The sequence below is a fragment of the Antechinus flavipes genome, chromosome 3, assembly GCF_016432865.1.
Source record: "Antechinus flavipes isolate AdamAnt ecotype Samford, QLD, Australia chromosome 3, AdamAnt_v2, whole genome shotgun sequence".
NCBI classification, from domain to species: Eukaryota; Metazoa; Chordata; class Mammalia; order Dasyuromorphia; family Dasyuridae; genus Antechinus; species Antechinus flavipes.
In genome coordinates this window covers 595,902,030-595,925,124 of record NC_067400.1, presented here as the reverse complement: position 1 = coordinate 595,925,124, position 23,095 = coordinate 595,902,030, and the positions used below count along the sequence as shown (strand labels likewise).

Sequence of the window (23,095 nt, the reverse complement as noted above, 5' to 3'; positions counted from 1 at the left end):
ATGGTTGGATTCGTTCACAACTCCACCAACAATGCATCAGTGTCCCCGTTTTCCCGCATCCCCTCCAACATTCATCATTATTTTTTCCTGTCATCTTAGCCAATCTGACAGGTGTGTAGTGATATCTCAGAGTTGTCTTAATTTGCATTTCTCTGATCAATAGTGATTTGGAACACTCTTTCATGTGAGTGGTAATAGTTTCAATTTCATCATCTGAAAATTGTCTGTTCATATCCCTTGATCATTTATCAATTGGAGAATGGCTTGATTTCTTATAAATTTGAGTCAGTTCTCTATATATTTTGGAAATGAGGCCTTTATCAGAACCTTTAACTGTGAAGATGTTTTCCCAGTTTGTTGCTTCCCTTCTAATCTTGTTTGCTTTAGTTTTGTTTGTACCAGAATACATCTTCATACAGTATCGTTGTTGAAGTATATAATGATCTCCTGGTTCTGCTCATTTCACTTAGCATCAGTTCATGTAAGTCTCTCCAAGCCTCTCTGTAATCATCCTGCTGGTCATTTCTTACAGAACGATAATATTCCATAACATTCAGATACCATAATTTACCCAACCATTCTCCAATTGATGGGCATCCATTCATTTTCCAGTTTCTAGCCACTACAAACAGGGCTGCCACAAACATTTTGGCACATACAGGTCCCTTTCCCTTCTTTAGTATCTTTTTGGTGTATAAGCCCAGAAATAACACTGCTGGATCAAAGGGTATGCACAGTTTGATAACTTTTTGGGCATAATTCCAGATTGCTCTCCAGAATGGTTGGATTCATTCACAATTGTGCACTATTTCAAAGTCCAGTTCTTTTTGTGCAGCAAAATAACTGTATGGACATGTGTACATATATTGTATTTAACATATACTTTAACATGTATTTGTCTACCTGCCATCTAGGAGAGGAGGTGGAGGGAAGGAGAGGAAAAATTGGAACAAAATGTTTGGCAGTTGCCAATGCTGAAAAATTACCCATGCATAAATCTTGTAAATAAAAAGCTGTAACAAAAAGATAAAAAAAAATACATATAGTTTTCTAACATTCACCTTTGCAAAACTTTGTGTTCCATTTTTCTCCCTCTCTTTCCCCATTCCCTCCTCCAAATAGCAAGCAATCCAATACATATTAAGCACGTACATTTGTTCTAAGCATATTTCCACATTTATCGTGCTGTACAAGAAAAATCAGATAAAAAATGAGAAAGAAAAAAAGCAATCAAGCAACAACAAAAAGGTGAAAATACTATTTTGTGATCTACATTCAGCCTCCATAGTGCTCTTTCTGGATGCAGATATTTTCATCCATGTCATTGTCTTACTGTGTACAGTGTTCTCTTGGTTCTACTTCACTTAGCATCAGTTCATGTCAATCCCTCCAGGCCTCTCTGAAATCATCCTGCTGATCATTTCTTATAGAACAATAATATTCCATAACATTCATATACCATAATTTGCAGCCATTCCCCATCTGATGGAAATCCATTATATTTCCAGTTCCTTGCCACTACAAAAAGGGTTGCTACAAACATTTTTTGCACATTGTGGGTTCTTTTCCCATTTTTATGATCTCTTTGAGATACAGGCCCAGGAGAGACACTGCTGGCCATAGTGCACCAATACTCCCTCCATAATTTAGGCATGGTTCCATATTGCTTTTTAGAATGGTTAGATCAGTTCACAGCTCCACCAACAATGTTTAGCGTCCCGGTTTTCCCTCATCCCCTCTAACATTCATAATTATTTTTTCCTATCAACTTAGCCAATCTGAGGGGTATGTAATGGTATCTCACAATTGTCTTGAATTGCATTTTTCTGATCAGTAGTGATTTAGAGCATTTTATTTCATTTTTTATTATTAAAGCTTTTTATTTTCAAAACTTATGCATGGATAATTTTTCAACATTGATCTTTGCATAGCCTTGCATTCCACATTTTCCCCTCCTTCCCTCCACTCTCTCTCCAAATGACTAGTAATCCAATATATGTTACGCATGTTACATCCAGTATATGTAAACCTATTTGTACACTTGTCTTGCTGCACAAGAAAGATCAGGTCAAAAAGGAAAGAAAATGAATAAGAAAACAAAATGAAAATAAACAGTAACAAAAAAAGAATGAAAATTCTATGTTGTGGTCCACACTCAGTTCCCACAGTCCTCTCTCTGGGCGTAGATGGTTCTCTTCATCACGAGATCTTTAAACTGTCCTGAATCATCTCATTGTTGGAAAGAGTCACGACAAATCTGAATTATGTAATATATATATAATATAATATAATATATCATATAATATTATTGCCATGTACAATGATCTCCTGTTTCTGCTCATTTCACTTAACATTAGTTCATATAAGTCTCCCTAGGCCTCTCTAAAATCATCCTCCTGATCGTTTGTTATAGAACAATAATATTCCATAACATTCATATACTATAACTTATTCAGCCATTCTCCAGCTGATGTACATCCACTCAGTTTCCAGTTTTTTTGCTACTATGAAAAGGGCTGCCACAACCATTTTTGCACGTGTGGGTCCCTTTCCTTCCTTTAAGATCTCTTTGGAATATAGACCCAGTAAAACACTGCTGGATCAAAAGGTATGCACAGTTTGATAAATTTTTTAGCATAATTCCAAATTGTAGAGCATTTTTTATGTGACTAGAAATGGTTTTAATTCCTTTGTCTGAAAGTCCTTTAACCATTTATCAATTGAAAGATGGCTATAAATTTGAGTTAATTCTCTATATATTTTAGAAATGAGGCCTTTATCAGAATCTTTGGATGTAAAAATTTTTTCCCAGTTTTTTATTTTCCTTCTAATCTTCTCTACATTGGTTTTATTTGTACAAAACTCTTTTAAATGTAATATAATCAAAACTATACACATTGCATTTCATACTTTATTCTAGTTTTTATTTTTGTTCAAAAATTAGCTCCGGTTATTTTTTGGCCATAGATTCCTTCCTCTTCCATAGATCTAAGAGCTACACTAAACTTTGTTCTTTTTTTTTTTTTTAATATTTTATTTTATTTTATAATAACTATATTGACAGAATCCATGCCAGGGTAATTTTTTTTTTTTTTACAACATTATCCCTTGCACTCACTTCTGTTCTGATTTTTCCCCTCTCTCCCTCCACCAGATGGCAAGCAGTCCTATATATGTTAGATATGTTGCAGTATATCCTAGATACAATATATGTTTGCAGAACTGAACAGTTCTCTTGTTGCACAGGGAGAATTGGATTCAGAAGGTAAAAACAACTCGGAAAGAAAAACAAAAATGCAAATAGTTCACATTCGTTTCCCAGTGTTCTTTCTTTGGGTGTAGCTGCTTCTGTCCATCATTTATCAATTGAAACTGAGTCTTTGTCAAAGAAATCCACTTCCATCAGAATACATCCTCATACAATATCGTTGTCGAAGTGTATAATGATCTCCTGGTTCTGCTCATTTCACTTAGCATCAGTTCATGTAAGTCTCTCCAAGCCTCTCTGTATTCATCCTGCTGGTCATTTCTTTTTTTTTTTTTTTTAAATAATTTTTTATTGATAGAACGCATGCCAGGGTAATTTTTTACAGCATTATCCCTTGCATTCATTTCTGTTCCGATTTTTCCCCTCCCTCCCTCCACCCCTTCCCCCCAGATGGCAAGAATCCTTTACATGTTGAATGGGTTGCAGTATATCCTAGATACAATATATGTGTGCAGAACCAAACAGTTTTCTTTCTTTTTTTTTTTTTTTTAATATTTTATTTAATAATTACTTTATATTGACACTCGTTTCTGTTCCGATTTTTTTTCCCCTCCCTCCCTCCACCCCCTCCCCTAGATGGCAAGCAGTCCTTTATATGTTGGATATGTTGCAGTATATCCTAGATACAATATATGTTTGCAGAACCGAACAGTTCTCTTGTTGCTTAGGGAGAATTGGATTCAGAAGGTATAAATAACCCGGGAAGAAAAACAAAAATGCAGATAGTTTACATTCGTTTCCCAGTGTTCTTTCTTTGGGTGTAGCTGCTTTTGTCCGTCATTTATCAATTGAAACTCAGGTCTCTTTGTCAAAGAAATCCACTTCCATCAAAATATGTCCTCATACAACATCGTTGTCGAAGTGTATAATGATCTCCTGGTTCTGCTCATTTCACTTAGCATCAGTTCATGTAAGTCTCGCCAGTCCTCTCTGTATTCATCCTGCTGGTCATTTCTTACAGAACAATAATATTCCATAACATTCATATACCACAATTTACCCAGCCATTCTCCAATTGATGGGCATCCATTCATTTTCCAGTTTCTAGCCACTACAAACAGGGCTGCTACAAACATTTTGGCACATACAGGTCCCTTTCCCTTCTTTAGTATTTCTTTGGGATATAAGCCCAATAGAAACACTGCTGGATCAAAGGGTATGCACAATTTGATAATTTTTTGGGCATAATTCCAGATTGCTCTCCAGAATGGTTGGATTCGTTCACAACTCCACCAACAATGCATTAGTGTCCCAGTTTTCCCGCATCCCCTCCAACATTCATCATTATTTTTTCCTATCATCTTAGCCAATCTGACAGGTGTGTAGTGGTATCTCAGAGTTGTCTTAATTTGCATTTCTCTGATCAATATTGGTTTGGAACACTCTTTCATATGAGTGGTAATAGTTTCAATTTCATCATCTGAAAATTGTCTGTTCATATCCTTTGACCATTTATCAATTGGAGAATGGCTTGATTTCTTATAAATTTGAGTCAGTTCTCTATATATTTTGGAAATGAGGCCTTTATCAGAATCTTTAACTGTGAAGATGTTTTCCCAGTTTGTTGCTTCCCTTCTAATCTTGTTTGCATTAGTTTTGTTTGTACAACGGCTTTTTAATTTGATATAATCAAGATTTTCTATTTTGTGATCGGTAATAGTCTCTAGTTCATCTTTGGTCACAAATTTCTTTCTCCTCCACAAGTCTGAGTGATAAACTATCCTATGATCCTCTAATTTATTTATAACTTCGTTCTTTATGCCTAAGTCATGGACCCATTTTGATCTTATCTTGGTATATGGTGTTAAGTGTGGGTCCATGCCTAATTTCTGCCATACTAATTTCCAGTTATCCCAGCAGTTTTTATGAAATAATGAATTCTTATCCCAAAAGTTAGGATCTTTGGTAAACTTTGTTCTTTTAATTTGCTTATACTATATCACTCTTTGTGTCTAAATCATGAACCCATTTCGACATTATCTTCATATAGGATGTTAAGTGTCGTTTCTGCCATACTATTTTCCAGTTTTCCAGCAATTTTTGTCACATAGTGGGTTTCCCAGAAGCTGGAGTTTTCAGGATTATGAAATAGCTCATTACTATAGTTATTAACTATTGCATTTTGTGAACCTAACCTATTCCATCCATCAGCTACTATTTCTTAGCCAGTGCCAAATGATTTTGAAGACCCTTGCTTTATAATAATACAGTTTTAGATTTGGTACAGCTAAGCCACCTTCATTTGCATTTTTTTCATTAATTCCATTGGAATTCTTGATATTTTGTTTTTCCAGATGAACTTTGTTATTTTTTTCTTGTTCTGTAAAGTAGTTTCTTGGCAGTTTAATTGGTATGGCACTGAATAAGTAGATAAATTAGGTAAAATTGTCATTTTTATTATATTAGTTTGGCTTACCCATGAGCATTTGATATTCTTCCAGTTGTTTAGATCTGACTTTATTTTGCGTAGAAAATGTTTTATAGTTATGTTCTCATAGTTTCTGACTTTGTCTTGGCAAATAGACTCTCAAATATTTTTATATTAGCCACAATTATTTTAAATGGAATTTCTCTTTGTATCTTTTGCTGCTGCTGGACTTTATTGGTCCATATACAAATGCTAATTTTTATGTGAATTTATTTTATATTCTGCAACATTACTAAAGTTATTAATTATTTCTAGTTTTTTTTTAGTTGATTCTTTAGGATTTTCTAAGTATACCATCATATCATCTGCAAAGAATGAAAATTTGGTTTTCTCATTACCTACTTAATTGCTTTAATTACTTTTTTTCTCTTATTGCTAAAACTTAACATTTCTAATATATTATTGAATAGTAATGTTGATAGTGGGCAACCTTGTTTCATCCCTGATCTTATTGGGAAAGCTTCTAGTTTATCTCCATTTCATATGAGGCTTGCTGATGGTTTTAGATAGATACTACTGAGCATTTTAAGAAAAACTCCATTTATTCTTCCTATGCTCTCTGATGTTTTTAATAGGAATGGGTGTTGAATTTTGTCACATACTTTTTCTGCATCTATTGAGATAATCATATGATTTTCTGTTAGTTTGGTTTTTGTTATAGTGAGTTATGCTCATACTTTTTTCTAATATTGAACCAGTCCTTTATTCCTGATATAAATCCTACTTGGTCATGCTGTATTATCCTGTTGATAATTTGCTGTAATCTCTTTGCCAATATTTTATTTGAGATTTTTGTATCACTTTTCATTAGAGAAATTGTTCTTTTTGTTTGTCTTGACCCACCCTTTCTGGTATAGGCATCAGCACCATATTTCTATCATAAAAAGAATTTGGTAGGATTCCTTCTTTTCCTGTTTTTCTAAATAGCGTAGTATTAAAATTAATTGTTCTTTAAATGTTTGGTAGAATTCATTTGTAAATTCTTCTGGTCTTGGACATTTTTTTCCTAGTGTTAGAAAATATTCATTTTTCTAAAATGAGGTATTTAAGTATTATATTTCTTTTGTTAAACTGGGCAGTCTATATTTTTGTAAATATTCATCCATTTCATTTAAATTGTCATTTGTTGGCATACAATTGGACGAAATAATTCCTAGTAATTTCCTCTTCATTGGTGGAAAAGTTCACTCTTTTCATTTTTTGATACTAGCAATTTGATTTTCTTCCCATTTTGTAATCCAATTTTTTTTTCATAAAACCAACTCTTAGTTTTGTTTATCAGGTTAAGAGATAACTTGCTGTTACTTCTTTGCTAATATTTTATTTAAGATTTTTGCAACAATTTGTTCAAAGGCTTGATTTGTTGATCTGTTGTTGATCTGAGGGAAATCAGAAAGAACTGAAAGATCTGGCTACTTTGCACTCTCTTGGGTCTTCCTGTCTACTTTTATAAAGATTGACAGTGGAAGCATCCTTGAACTGCTGGATCATAATCTTCTCTTGTCATAATCTGGGACATTCCATTCAGCTTTTATATGAGCAGTCTCAACTGGAATAGAATCAACACTCCATGCTTTACTACATGAAACTAGCCTAATAGTATTCAAAACCTCTCCTTCAGTTCAGACTTCAGTTAGGGAGTTATTGATTTCAAGTTGAGGTACGTGGTCAGTAATAAATTCATTGATTGGCAATGTATTGAATACATGTTCAATTCATCTCTCTAGGATCATGTCCTTATCAGTTATGTGTGTGGCACCATCAGCACTGAGTAGTTGAGGTGTCCCATAGATCTTTGGACCATAAATAGCCTTCAGTGCATCATAAAAACACATTGGATTCCTATTATCAGCATAAAACTGAATTTCATCTTACTGAGCAAGAATCCTGCATCTCTAAATTTCTGTTGTACTTTACTTTTGATGGAATTGAATGCTATCTTAGAGATGCATAAACTATCCTTTATTTTTTAAATTATTATTTTCAAAACATATGCGTGCATAATTTTTCAACATTAACCCTTGCAAAACCTTGTGTTCCAATTTTCTCCCTCTTCTCCCAGCCCTTCCCCTAGATGGCAAGTAATCCAGTATATGTTAAACATGATAGAAATGTATGTTAAATCCAAAACGTGCATACATATTTATACAATTACCTTGCTGCACAAGAAAAATCAAACAGGAAAAAAAATTGAGAAAGAAAATAAAATGCAAGGAAACAACAAGGAGTTACCCCTCAACCTGCTTTACCCTGTCTGCTGAAACAATTTATTGGCTACTGTGGCCACTGTGTATGTCAACTTTTTGGAGCCACAGGTAAGAATTAGGTGGATCAGGTGGACACTAAAGTTGGAAAGCAGCCCTCAAACCAGAGAGTCTTCCATGAGCATACCCTAAACACCCTGTCATTTATGAAGTATAGAACATTACAAAGCAGTGTTTGTGATTGTGCTGTCTTTGCAATCCTGTTTGACTCTTCATGACCCTCTTTGGGTTTTTCTTAGCAAAGATACTGGAGTGTTTGCCATTTCCTTCTGCAGCTCATTTGACAAATGAGGAAACGGAGGTAAGCAGGGAGAGGTGACTTGCCTAGGGTCACACAATTAGAAAGTGTCTGAGGCCAGATTTGAACTTAAAAAGATGAATCTTTCCCCTTCTAGGCCTAGCACTCTCCACTGTACCACCTAGCTGTCCATTTTGTAATAAGTTATTATTAAGTTTTGTAAAATTGTTTACAAATGTTTCATTTGATTTTCACGATAATCCTGGGAGGGAGGGGCTAGAGATGAGGTAATTTGCCCAGGATCACACAGTTAGTAAGAATCTGAGACCAGTGACATTTGTCACTGACTCTAGGTCCATTGCTTTAAGTCCACTGGGTCATCTAACTTCTTCTGGGTTTAATTCTATATTTAAAAGTAGTTTATTGAGATGCTGTGTGCTGCTTAGAAAGTACCCAAAATGTCCATGTTAGCCTAAATCTTGATGTAGGAAGACCTCATCTGTTTGTGTGTGCATTTAGAGCTGCATGCATACATGTGGTTTGTTTACTTTTTTAGAAAATCACTTCATCTTTCCATAGTTCTTTGAAATCTTCTTTGTCATCCTTTAGTGATGCAGTAAAATGTGAGTATCACAAGATACTCGGCCATTGGATACGTAATTTCCATCTTCTTACTGTTACAGGTCAGGTTTCTAGGAATATTTTTGCACAAAGACCTTCCTCCCCCCCTCCCTCCCCCCCCCCCCAGTCCTGGTCAGACTCTAAAACTTTTAGTTGGGTTGTTGAGACAAAGGGGATAAAAAATTCCTTAACTGGTATTACTTAATTGGTATAATTCTCTATTGTTTTGAAAAACAGTGAGAGGAAATGACAGCTCTGTGCATTGATTGATATAAACACCTTTCTTCAATGAGGGCACCTTATCTGCTGCAAGTTCCTTTAAGGTTCATATTATCAAAAGCTGTACTTTCCATGTATAGCTCCCATATAGCTCAGGAAGACCTTGCTTTCTCAGGTTGGGAGATTCTTTTGGGTAGCCTTTTTTTCATCTTCATTTAGATTTGTCATAGCTTCTGGTAGGGAAATTTTTTCCACTTATTCATCTCAGTAACTTTTTTGCCATTTAGTTTTAGGGACTTAACTTTTGAAATATTGGTAAACGTGACTTGCTTATGGTTACATGGCTCATATATATCAGAGATTGAGATTGTGCCTAGGACTCCTGATATGAAAAACATTCTTCTGTTCACTAGATCAATTACTTCCCATTAGGAATTTAAATTATGCAAATGTTAATTGAGATTCCTATCAAAAGTATAAGCTAGAGTTTGAAATCAAATCCTAAAGCATTTTGGCTGACAAAATAGCAAAATAAATAACAAAATGAAGTAACAGAATCATATACACATGGGTCCAATTTTCCTATTCCAATTTTCTTCTGCCAGTGAGGTTGGATGTGCCTGGAACTTCTCAGCCTCGCTGATTTCTAAGTCTATCTCACCAGCAGGTGCCCCAGTTCATCTGAAGATGTTAATCATTTTTTCTTCATTGATCTGCTGGGATGCCATCTGTTCCTATAGCTTTTCCTTGGGATGAAGGGAATATTAGAGCCTTTTTAGGGGGAAGAGAGGGCATGGCTGGCAAGAGTCAGTAGGACTAGTAGGGGCTAATTAACTCATTTTAAGCTGTTGCATTGTTAATGCCACAGTATAACCAGCTGTAAGAGAAAAGGGGCCTTTGCAGAAATTTCAAAGATTTTCTTTGCATTTGATTTGCTTCTTCAGTTCTAGTTGGTTAGAATGTATTAATTTTTCTCAGTTTATTTTATGTGGGGACATGGATATTACCCAAACAAATCCTCAGAGAATCTCTTGGAACGAGGGTAGGGGAAGCTGGTTACCTGTGCATAGCACAGGACTTGACCCATAATGGTTCTCAGTCAGTGTTTATTGATTGGTTATAGATTGTGCTCAGGACTTCGGCAGGTATGGCCCCTGATCCCTTGATTCAGAAAAGGATATCAGAGGGAGGTTTTCATATGTTTCATCCTCAATGAAATTCCTGGAACTGCTCCTTGGAAAGTTTGGGCCCTGGGATAGATGACAAGTTGCTTAATCTCTTCGTTCTTTATAAAATAAAGGCGGTGGTGAGTGTTGTGAGAACCAATTAAGATGCCGCTGCGCCTTGGCTGGTTACATTTCAGATGCTGTATAAAGAGGATTGACATGTATTACCTTTAAACATTGTGTCTTTGTTTTCTAGATCCGACGGAGGCGCCTTGCTCGGCTGGCCGGTGGACAGACTTCTCAGCCCTCTACCCCACTCACCTCTCCACAGAGAGAAAACCCACCCGGTCCTCCTGTAGCAGCACCAGCCCCAGGCCCTTCCCATAATCTTGGTCTAAATGTCCACAACATGACCCCAGCTACCTCCCCAATAGGTGCATCAGGTGAGCCTCCGCTTAATCCTGGAAAGGAGTTTCTAATTTTGACCATGGTATTTCATGAAACCTGCAAAAAGAATCGTTTCTCTGACAGATTCTAGACAAACACTTCAAAGAGCTGTATACTTTTAAATGATATTTGCTGTGGTGTACTTCCATACACAGTGGAATATTACTGCTGTTTTAAAAGCCTCAGCCTGATGAATATATTTAACAGTGTGTCTTTTTTAAGTTCATTTTAATGTACCAAATGTATGTTTTTCTTTTTGTAACTCAATATTTTATTTTTTCCCATTTCCTTGTAAAAACAATTTAAAACTTTGTTTTTATTTTAATTTTAAACTCAATTCTCTCCCTTTTTCCTCATTGAGAAAGCAAGCAATGTTTTTCAAATTAATTTCTGTTCCTTGAGAAATAGTATCAAGAAAGATACTGTTTTAAAACTTGAATTAACTTTTTCCATTTTGCAGTTGCAGATCAATATATTTTCCAATTTCTCTCAACAGATTTTGTTTTCATTTTTTAGTCTTAGTGGCCAACCCCCATTTTTCAGTTTAAGAGTTTTAAAGAATTTCTTAAAGAATAGCATTTCTTCACAGTCATTTATTAAGCAGCCTCAGTGGTTGCTGAGTACATCTATAACACTATACCTAGGTAGCTTGGAGGATCCAAGTCTGTTGTAAATATGATTCCATTTTGGTGATTGATAGATTATTGTTTGTGTTTGGCATTCCTGCAAACATGGCCAGTGGTCGTTGAGTTCTTGTACAGACAAGGATGTCAGAGGTTTTTCAAGTGAGATTATTGGTATTGTTAGTATGAATTTCTTTTCCGCTCCTTGGAAAGTCTAGGCCCAGTGATGTTTGTTTGACAAATCACTTAATGTCTGAGCTGCTCTATTCTTCATCTATAAAATAAGAATAATGATCCTTTAAAGTTCACATTTTCTTTAGTTGCAGAGCCAGTGTAAAAGCTAGGGTGGGTAGTGACTTAAGAATATGATATTGTCTGTGCAAAAATGGAAAGGGGTGATCCTGCAGTTTTAGACTATGAAGATAGTTTGATGATGAGAGAACATCCTATGATGTATCTGTAATTGTGGCAATTTTGAATGGATTAGTTAATGTATTTTTTCTAGGAAATCTTGGGATTTTTCTTTCTTCCTAATCTAGATTTGTGATTAAGAAAAAAAAATTAAAAAGCATTTCCAGATGAAAGTTTGTTGAAACTTTCACAGTGATAATTAAATGAGAAGATAAAGTCTTTATCCCTTCCCGCCTTCACCTCTGTATATGTACTGTACAAGTCTAACTTAGAGGCATATATTCAGTAAATATATAAGCATTCATTTGGTGCAAGTTCATTATTTATTGCAGTTCATTTAGAAGGTTGCAAAGATGAATAAATTCAGATTTTGAATTAAAATACTCACTGAGCAGCTACTTTGTAATTGTGGTGCAAAAGAGCTAGGGCCCTAGTTCTGGGTTGCAGTTCCAGGGAGAAGAGGAATTGTGGTTGAGAAAGAGCAGGGGACCTACCTGATTAAGAGCCAAAGAAAACAATGATCATATCTCTCCCCAGATTACACCACTTTTATTGTTGTTGATTCATTTCATTCATGGCCAATTCTTCAAAACCCTATTTAGGATTTTCTTGACAAGGAGATTGGAATAGTTTGCCATATCCTTCTCCAGTGCATTTTACAGATGAAGAACTGAGGCTAACAGGATTAAGGATTTGCTCAGGGTCACAGAGCTGGTAAGTGTTTGAAGCTGGATTTGAACTCAGGAAGATAAGTCTTCCTGATTCCAAACCCAATGCTCTGTCCACTGTACTACCTAGTTGTCCTCATGCCATCTTGGAAGCATCAAAAACTCACAGGGCCCCCAGAACTAGTTGTGAAAATGGAAATGCAAAAAGCATCCCTCACCTGTTCCATTTCCCCCCTACTATGAGGAGAGCAGAGAAACTCTAACATATGAAGTTCAAAAATTCAAGAAATATAGAGGAACAATGAACCAATAGCCAAAAAAAAGAATGTGACCACAAAAATACTACTGGTGACAGGAAAACTTGAGACAAACTCAGAAGACAAGGACATGAAAACATTTATAAACAAAAGCCTCAAAGAAAAATGTAAATTGTTAATAAGTGCAACAAGAATTCCTAGAAGAATTAAAGGTTTTTTTTTTTTTTTTTTTTAAAGAGCAAGAAAAAATTCCAAGTCAAATGTGAACGATAGAGGAGAAAATGCAGAAAGAAACAAAAAGAATGTAAAAAAATTACAAAGAGAATTTACAACTTGATTAAAAAAAAAAACAGCAACGTTTATTTACAAGAAATACATGCAACTGAAACAAAGACCCACATGTAAAGTTAAAATAAGAAGCTGGAGCAGAGTCTTTAGTTTCAATTAAAGTAAAAGGCATGATCTCTGACAAAGTAAAAAAAGAACTAATTAAAAGATAATTGGGGAAACTCCATTTTATTAAGAGGTATTATAGACAATGATGCAATATCAATATAACAGATATATATACATGCAGATTTTTAAAGTTAAATGAGTTACAGGACGGTGTAAAATGTAAAAGAAAAAAAGTAAGACATTTTTAAAAATTAGAGAAAGTTGGACACAGTCTCTAAGGACTAGATAAATCTAACCATAAATAAGAAAGAAGTTAAGGAGATGAATAGACTTTTTAGTATTTTATCAGAAAGATTAAAAACTTAAAGACTATTTTGGATTTATATTAGGAATTCAAGATCAGTTCAATATTAGGAAAACTATAAACATAATTGACCATATCAATAACATAAAACATCAAAAATCATGATTATATAAAGATTCAGGAATGACTTTTTACAGTACATCTATTTCTATTAAAAACTTCAGAAAGCATAAGAATAACTCATATTTGTGGTGTCTTTCTTAAACCAAGAGCAAGTATTGTTAGTAATAAGAATAAACTATAAACCTTCCTAGTAAGATGAAAAGTGAAGTAAAAATGCCCATTATCACCACTATTATTCAGCTATAGCTATAGTAATGAGAAAAGCAAATTAAATGAAAGAATATGCCAAAAGGAAACAAAACTCACTCTTAGCAGGTGATAGGATGTTTTGTTTAGAAAACCCTAGAATCATTTTTAAAAATACTAATCGAAACAATGAAGAAATTTAAGAAAATTATATAACATAAACTTCCATAATCAGCATTTCTAATAATATCAACAAAACCTAGTAGGAGGAGTTAGAGAAACTCTATTTAAACTAATTTCAGACTGTATAAAATACCTGGGATTCCTCCTGCTAAGATACACCTAGGAACTATATGAACATGATGATAAAATAATTTTCATACTAGATCCATGCAATTGGAGAAATATAAATTGTTCATAGATAGATTAAGCCAGTATAACACATGTTAATTGATTTGTTCAGTTCATGCCTATCAAACTACCAAAGAATTATTTTATGGAGCTAGGAAAAAACCCAACAATATTCATTTGAAAGAATAAATGAGCAAGGATATTTAAGTAAATTAGTGGAGAAAAATGTGAAGGAAGTTAATCTAATAGTGTTTCATTTCAAAATATATTGTAAAAAGGTAATCATGAAAACATTTTAGTACTGCATTAGAAATAGAATGTGAATCAGCAGAATAGATTAGGCACACAATATATAAAAATAAATGACCTAAATGACCACGTATTCTAAGATTTGATAACACCCAAAGATCCAAGCTTTTGAGGCAAGAACTCACATATTGAGAAAAATTACTGGGAAAACTGGAAAGCAGTTTGTCATAGATGGACCAGAATAAGGTCAAATTGGGTAAATAATCTAGACATAAAGGCACAAACAAATGAGATAAAAGTTCAAAAGATTTGTCTGCTTCCAGGATCTTCCTACATTCAGCTGTTAACTTGCAGCCTAGACTTGATTATATAACCCTTCACCTCAGTAAATTCCATTGTTTGCCTAGGAGCAATGTAGAATCTTGGTGTTCAGAGCTTTTTATAACCTAGCTCCTTGCCACCTTTCCATTCTTCTTAAGCCTGCTCCCCACATTGGCCTGCCAACTGTTCCATGACTAAGATGTTCCATCTCTAGCTTTTTCTTTGCCTGTCCCCCATTCCTTGAATGCTCCTCCTCCTTAACTCTGGTTTGCTTTAAGTCCCAGCTAAAATCTCTCTCTTTTTTTTTTTTTTTAATTTTTTAATTTTTTTATACTGAGGCAGTTAAGGTGAAGTGACTTGCCCAGGGTCACACAGCTAAGAAGTGTTAAGTGTCTGAGGCAAGATTTAAACTCAGAACTCCTGACTTCAGAGCTGGTGCTCTAACCACTGAACCACCTAGCTGCCCCTAAAATCTCATCATCTACAGAAAATTTTTCCCCTCTTAATTCCGGTGCCTTCTCTGTTAATTATTTCCTATTTTATCCTATATAAAACTTATTTGTATATATTTGTCTTCCTCATTTGGTGGTGAGCTCCTTGAGGTTAGGGACTGATTATCTTTTGCTTCTTTTATATCCCCAATTCTTAGCACAGTGCCTGGCATATAGGCATATAGTATTTATTTGCTGACATTATATTTATTGAATTCTACCTTCCTAGATTCAGTCCAATGCCTGTAAAAGCTACTTTAATGATATTTCTTAGTTTGCAAATTTGATGACATTTATTCATTGATACAAATGTGAAGCAACACAAGGCAAAATACAGATCTTTGGGGTCTTCCGCTAGAGAAAATCAAGAAATAGCAAGATGAAACGGAAAAAGTCTTAACTCATTAGCTTCCATGGATTCAATTATCTCTACATACTTGACTTCCAATCTATATTGTCAGCCTCTCCTGGGCTCATAGGCTCATCTGCCCACTCTCCCTTCCTTACTTCCATTTAGGATACCACTATCTTTCCATCCACCCACATTTGCAACATTTACATAATTCTTGTTTTAGACCTCTTTTTCAGACATCTTTTTTGTCTATACTATTTTTCTCCCTGCTTATAATTGTTCCTCATTCAATTCTCTAGTGTCCACAGCTGCCATTGTTTATTTCTTTAAAAGATGTTTTTTAGTTATTTCTTTATGTCTTGGTTGTGTTGTAGTAGGTTGGTTCATATATTTTATATACTATGTTATTTTGTCCCTTTCAATGAGTTTTGTTATTGTTATATCAAAGTGCTATTGATTTTTGTGGGTTTATTTTAGAATCCTTACCTTTGCTTGAAGCTACTAATTCTCAGTTTTTCTACAAATTTTCTGCAGTTTTCCCAATAAACCACCTTATTGACAGCAAATAGGGATGCTTTTGCCCCTTTGTGTATTCTTGCTTTTATTCTTTTCTTCTATTCCTACTAGCATTTTAGCACTGTATCACATAATAGGGAGGAAAAGAGGTCTTGCTTTCCTCTACTAAGTGGGAAAGTTTATAATGTATCTCTGTTCTATTTAATATGATTCTTACTTTTTACATATTAAAAAAGGGATTCTTTTGTGTTATTGTTTTCTAACGTTTTTAGCATAAACAAATGTTATTTTCCTTCATCTATTGGTGCAGTCATATGCTTTTATGTCTTGTTTTTGCTGTTATCTCCAGCATAAGTCCACATTGATTATTTTTTAATATATACTGTGTAGTCTTTCTGCTAGGGTTTTATTTAATATTTTTTAAATAATAGTTACTAATAACTTACATTGTTCCTTCCTAGTTTAGACAAAATTTGACTAATAAAGGAGGTTTGATAGTCTGTTTTTTCCTCAATTTTTATAATAATTTGTGCCCTATATTTATTTTAATAATCTTTTATTACTACTATTTACTTATATGACATGATATTTTTCTTCATACCCCCCTCCTAAGTAACCATCCCTTATAACAAAATTTTTTTTAAAGGGATAGAAAATGATAGGCAGAATTAATTAACATTTAGTTTTTGACAACTTCCGTATGTATATAAATCTCAGCTCTGCTTGCTATTCTTGCAAAAATTAAGCAAGTACTAAGACATAAAAATCTCACACAGAAAATATAAAATTCACTAATAACAGCTAGCATTTAGGTAGCACTCTAAGGTTTTCCAAGCACTTTACAGATACTTATTTTATCTTCACAGTAACCCTGGGAAGTAGGTACTATATTATACCCATTTTACAGATGAGAAAATTGAAGCAGACAAATTTGGTGACTTGCCCTAGTTCACAGAACTGAAAAGGCTGGTGGGTGGAGAAAATACCCTCAGAGGCAGGGTATAAAAAGTATGAACAGTTAGTCCATCTGGAAGAGAAGTGAATGACCAGACTGAATGCTTCCTGAATTGGAGATTTGGTGTAAGAACACACTAATTAGGGAATAGCTCCAAGGTGAAAAGGTATGGGTTAGAAGTGTAAAATTCCTGAGTCAGAAGTGGAACCAACTGCACATAGGCATGGCTGATCTGGAGACTTCCTCAAATAGAGGTTCCGGGCTGGCACTGGCTAATCAGAGTGAATACCTGGATGGAGGCTGTCATATAAAGTCCAGAGAATAAAGAATGGAGCTGGGAGAGAAGTGAGAATGTCTAACTTGGCCACTATTATTACTTTAATAGGGGGATTGCAGCCCTTGCTCTTTGGCTTTCCCTTGATGCCTACTAAATTTTGTTACAGCTTCACATTTTCTTTTTGAATTTTTACCTTTCTATTTCCTTCAATGTCTTTACTTTTTATATTCCCAGATGCAGTAAGTTACTGGCTTTTTAAAAAAAAAAAAGCCATTCCATCATTGAGTTGGTTTTTTTTTTTTTCAGGTAGTTAGTTTATTCATATTTAATAGTTTTTAAATTGTATTTTAATTCTGAATATAAACATAAAATAAAAAATTTCCACAGAGTAGGACAGGAGAGTGCTGTACACAAAATTTGTTGTTATGTATAGCCTGTACTTCTCTTTTAAATATGATTAGTCCACTATATAATTTTCTAACTTGACCCTACCTATTTATCTGTATTTTCTTTTGGTCTTTCCTCTGTTCTTTTTTGCATTTAAAACTTCAGTGACTCTTTTCATGAGTCTTGTGCATCCAGTTCAGAGTTTTTACTCAGCTCTGATCTTTTTTTTTCTTTTTTAATGAAGAATTTTTTGGAAAATCAAGGAGGGGGAGCCAATATGGAAGGAAAAAAAGCAAAGACTTTTTTGCCAGGCACCCCCAAACACTTTGAAATAATACTTCAAAACAAATTCTGGAGGGGCAAAATCCACAAAAGGATGGAATGAAAATTTTCAATCTCAAGATATATCAAAAGGTCAGCTGGAAAAGGTGTGTTGCTCTGGAATAAGAGGGGTGCACAATCCAGAACAGGCCACACCCAAGCAAATCAACAGTAGGCATTGGGACAGCTGAATCAGTGGTGGTAGAATGGTTTCCAAACCTCTCAACCCAGATGGTAAGTGGGGGTCAGACAACTGGTCAGAAGGAGATTATATGGGTCCCTTTGTGGGTACCAGGGACAGGATTCTATTGCATTGTCCTTATCTGGATCTGGTCACAGTTCTGAGTCTCACTCCCAAGGTGAGTAGTACTAGCACACCAGAGTTTACTGTCACAGGAGAGCTGGGACTCACAGAACAGAGTCCAGGAGAATAGTAAACATAACTCTTCCAAGATCATTTCACCTTGGAAGAACCCCAAACTTTCACATTCCCAGAATTATTTTTGACAACAGCTGAACAAAAAACCCAAAGGTCAGTGGCAGCTAGGTGGTACAGTGTGGGTAGAGTGCCAGCCCTGTGAAGTCAGGAGGGCCTGAGATCAAATCTGGCCTCAGACACTTAACACTGCCTGGCTGTGTGACCCTGGGCAAGTCACTTAACCCCAATTGCCTCAGCAAAAAATCCAACAACAACAATCCCCAAAGGTCGGAACAGTGCCCTTTCCAATTCAGAAGCAGAGCCCTACTTTAGCATACAGTTTAAAATAAAGAAATAGGCTAGGAAAATGGGCAAACAGCGGGAAAAGATGCTTTCTCTAGAAAATTATCATGACACAAACTCAGAAAAAAAACAATGAAGTCAAAACTGCTACATCCAAAGAAAAATATGAATTGATCTCAGGCTATGGAAGAGCTCAGTAAGAATTTTTAAAATCAAGTAAAAGGGAAAATTGGGGATAGAAAGAAAAGTGATGCTAGAAAATCATGAAAGAAGAGTCAACAGCTTTGTAAAAGAAGCACAAAAATATTGAAGGAAATTACATCTTCAAAAACAGAATAGGCCAAATGGTAAAGGAGGCACAAAAAAATTCAATGAAGAAAAAATATCTTGAAAAAAAGAATTGGCCAAATGGAAGAAATTTTACAAAAATTACTTGAGAAGAACCAAAAGTAAAAAGAGGTATAAAAACTGGTCATATGGAAAAAAACACAGATTCACCAAACAAAAGAACTTCTTAAAAAGTAGAATTGGCCTCATGGAAAAGAAGGTACAAAAGCTCAATAAAGAATATAATTCCCTAAAAATTAAAATTCAGCAAGTAGAAAATAATGACTTTATGAGATATCAAAGAACAATAAAATAAAACCAAAAGGATGAAAAAATAGAAGACAGTGGGAAATAGCTCATTGAAAAAGCTGCTGACCTAGAAAATAGTTCCAGTGAGATCATTTAAGAATGATCAATAAAAGAACCTAAACATTATCCTTCAAGATATTATCAAGGAAAATGCCTCGTAAACTAGAAATTGAGAGAATCCACTGCTCACCTTCTGAAAGAGATCCCAAAATGAAAACTCCCAGGAATATTAGAGATAAGTTCTAGAACTCCTAGTCCAAAAAATATTACAAGCAGCCAGAAAGAAACAATCAAGTGTTATAGAGTCACAGTCAGGCTAAGACAAGAATTAGCAGCTTCTACATTAATGGTCAGAGGACTTGGAGTATGATATTTTGGAGGACAAGGGAGCCAAGATCATCAGCACAGATCACCTCAGCAAAACCGAATCTTATCCAAGGGAGAGAAGGGAGCATGGACAGGGGGAAGTGGATATTCAATGAAATAGAGGACTTAACTGATAAAAAGACTAGAGTTGAATAGAAAAATTTGACTTTCAAATACAAGAGTCAAGAGAAGCATCAAAAGGTAAACAGTACAGAAAAATCATAAGGGATTTAATTATTAAACTGTTTACATTTCTACAATTACTCGTAAATAAAAATCCTAAAACTTTTTCCTTAATAGGGCAGTTAGAAGAACAGGTGAGTTGAATGTGAGGGGAGGATTATCTAAAAAAAATTAGGGAGTAAGAAAGAGGAATGAAGTGAGAATGGGAAAGGTAGGGTAGGGTAAATTATCTAACATTATAGAGGCTCCAATGAGCTTTTATAATGAAGGAGAAGATGGAAGGGGTAGGAGAGAACAGTTATACTTTATTCTCATTGGAATTGCCTCAAAGCGGGAATAACATACATTCAGTTGGACCTATCTTATCCTACAGGAAAATGGAGAAGATGGAAGGGGTAGGAGAGAACCAGTTATACTTTATTCTCATTGGAATTGCCTCAAAGCGGGAATAACATACATTCAGTTGGACCTATCTTATCCTACAGGAAAATAAGAGGGGAAGGGAATATATAAAGGATAGAATAAAATTTTAGTAATAAGAGCCATGTATAATATGTATAAATGTATAATAGTATGAACAGGCAGTTTTAAGATAAAGTAATAAAAATTATCTTTAATCTTGAAAAAAAATGCTCTAAATAATTAAAGAAGTTCAAATTAAAATACCTCTCATCTTGATTCAAGCATTCTTTCTATACAGCAATTTAGAACTATGTTCAAAGAACTCTAAAACCATGTATACTTTTTGATTCATCAACATCACTTCTAAGTTTATATCCCAAAGAGATTAAATACAACAAAAAGGAAAAGGACCTGTATGTTCAAAAATGTTTATAGTAGCATTAAATTGGAAATTGAAGGGATTGTATGTCAGTTGGGAAATAGCTTAACAAATTGTTGTATGTTACTATGATGGAATACTATTATGCTAAAAGAAATGATGAGCAGAATGCTCTTTAGAAAACTTGAAAAGCCTTACATGAACTGATACAAAAGTGAAATGATCAGAGCCAGGAGAATATTATTTTATAAAGTAGTGGCAACTATGTAAGTAGTCAACTATGAATGACTTTATTCTTAGTAATATAATGTTCCAAGATAGTTCTGAAGGACTTATGAAAAATGCCATCCATTCCCAGAGAAAGAACAGATAGAATCTGAATGCAGATTGAAGCAAATTTTTTCTTGAGCTGCCTTTACTTTTTCTTGGGTTGTTTTTTCTTTTGTTTTTGTTTTGTTTTTGTCTGTTTTATTTCATAGTTGGCTAACAAAGTCCTTTTTGTTAAAGATTCATTTTCTTCTTATAGAGGATAATAGTTTTATAGTATAAGTTTTTCTTGGTTTCTTTTTATCTTTTGCCTTTTGAAACATTTTCCATGGTGTAATCTTTCTGTGATATTATTACCTCCAAAATCTTCTTTGATCCTTACTGATCCTGTGGTACTTTCTCATTATTCTCTTTTTCCTTGCTCTCCTAAATCTGTTCATTTTACTCTGCATCAGTTCACATAAATCTCTCCAGCTTTGTCTGAAATTATTCCTTTTGGCATTTCTCATAGTACAATAATATCATTACGTTCATATACTGTAATTTTTTCAGATATTCATTCACTAATTGGTATAGACTTCCATAGCTTCTATTTCTTTGCTCCTATAAAAGTTGGCCATAGATATCTTTGGATGTAGAGATGCTTTTCCTCTTTCTGCAATCTTTCTGGGGATATATAAGCCTACTGGTGGTACCACTGGATCAAAGCATAGAAACAATTTGTTAACTTGGGTCTCATTGTTCCACATTGTTTTTCAGAATGGCAAGACCATCATAACTCTTAATGATTAATGTATCTGCTTCCCTATACCCTCTCTAACAATTGCTGGTTTTTTGTGGAGAGAGGGGAGGCTTGCCAAGCCAATCTAATGAGCGGGAAGTTAGCACTAGTGAGGTTGATTTCACTTCACTTAATGTATGTGGGGAGGATCTTTTGTTAACAGTTTGAATGGGAGAATAATTCTTTGAGCTATACTGTCATCTGACTTATAGATTATAGTCAATAAGTTGCTTCTTCACCCTCACTCCATGTTGTCATCGTTCTAGTTCATTGTGTATAATTGTCAGCTGAACATAAATGCTTCCCATAACATTCCTTTGGTGTTTTCAATTATTATAACATATTTGAGTTTCTATTAGGCAAGTATGAGAATACACATTTATCTGTATGTAGTCTCTGTGTGGAGTGCATTTTTATTCTACTAAGGAATATGAGATGTTTGCTATTATCAGATTATTTGCATAATATCTTTCTCCTCTGCAACCTTTCTTATTAAATCCTAATTTTCCTGCTTGATATGCAAGACCCTTGATAATCTGGACTCATTAATCTAATTTTTCTACCAGCATATACTCTGCTTTTCTCATTTTTTCATTTGATTTCCCCTTTATTCTTCACATTTTTTTCCTGCACTTTTTCAACCTACAATTATCCCAAAATTTAACCATCTTTCAATGCCCAACTCTAGAATATAGTATTCTTTGATTTTTCAACTCTTTTCATCTTCTTTTCCAAACTCTCTAGTACTAGCCTTTACTATATAATTTAATTACATAATTACTGTCTTAAACTTTTTGATATAAATTAATTTTTTTTTCCTCTTTCTAACTATATTTTAGGTTTTTTGGGGTCAGGGAATTTGAGGAAAAGCATGTTAGTGATCAAAGACCTGTAATTGAATCCCATCTCTGCCCCTTCTTACTTGTGTCTGAGGCAAACCTTTCAGAGTCTATAGGATTGGGGAATAATAATATTGGATACAGAATGGAGGGCTGCCATTATGAGGGAGGGGAGTATAAGTAGTGATAGGTGTGGGGGAAAAAAAAAACATCCAGGAAGCATTAAAATATCTGGAGAAGGAAACACAAAGTTCCAAAGAGGTTAAAAAACAGGGCAGCTTTGTTGCTGCTCTATTAATATATATTTTTATTATAATATTTTGATTTATTTGCTATTAAATTATACATACATATAACTAATTATTATTAAATTATATTTAATTTTAATACAATATAATTATATTTAATATAATTAATATATATATTTTAAACTATGTAATATTGTAGTTTCATGTGTCTTTTATGGTTCTTAAGTGTTTGGAAGAGGTAGAAAAATGGTTTATGTAAATTTCAGAAAGTGCTAATTTAGAGGGGAAATTATTTTTACTAATTTCTAACTGAAATTTAGTGTTTTTCTCAATTATTTAAAAACATTCTGAAACAAGGACTGTAGGTTCCACCCAGATTGCCAAAGTGGCGGGGTCTGTGATAGTAAAAAGTTGAAGAATATCTGCTATACCAT

At 34.3% G+C, this 23,095-nt stretch overlaps 1 protein-coding gene across 3 annotated transcripts in view; it reads left to right on the top strand.

The window, feature by feature from the left end:
- Positions 1 to 23,095, top strand: part of UBE4B (ubiquitination factor E4B) — a 134,313-nt gene that overhangs the window by 23,564 nt on the left and 87,654 nt on the right. For all 3 annotated transcript variants that reach the window (XM_051988602.1, XM_051988601.1, XM_051988600.1), the window contains exon 2: positions 10,461 to 10,647. In XM_051988602.1, the coding sequence (XP_051844562.1) occupies positions 10,461 to 10,647 (187 nt within the window). The remainder of the gene's footprint in view (positions 1 to 10,460; positions 10,648 to 23,095) is intronic.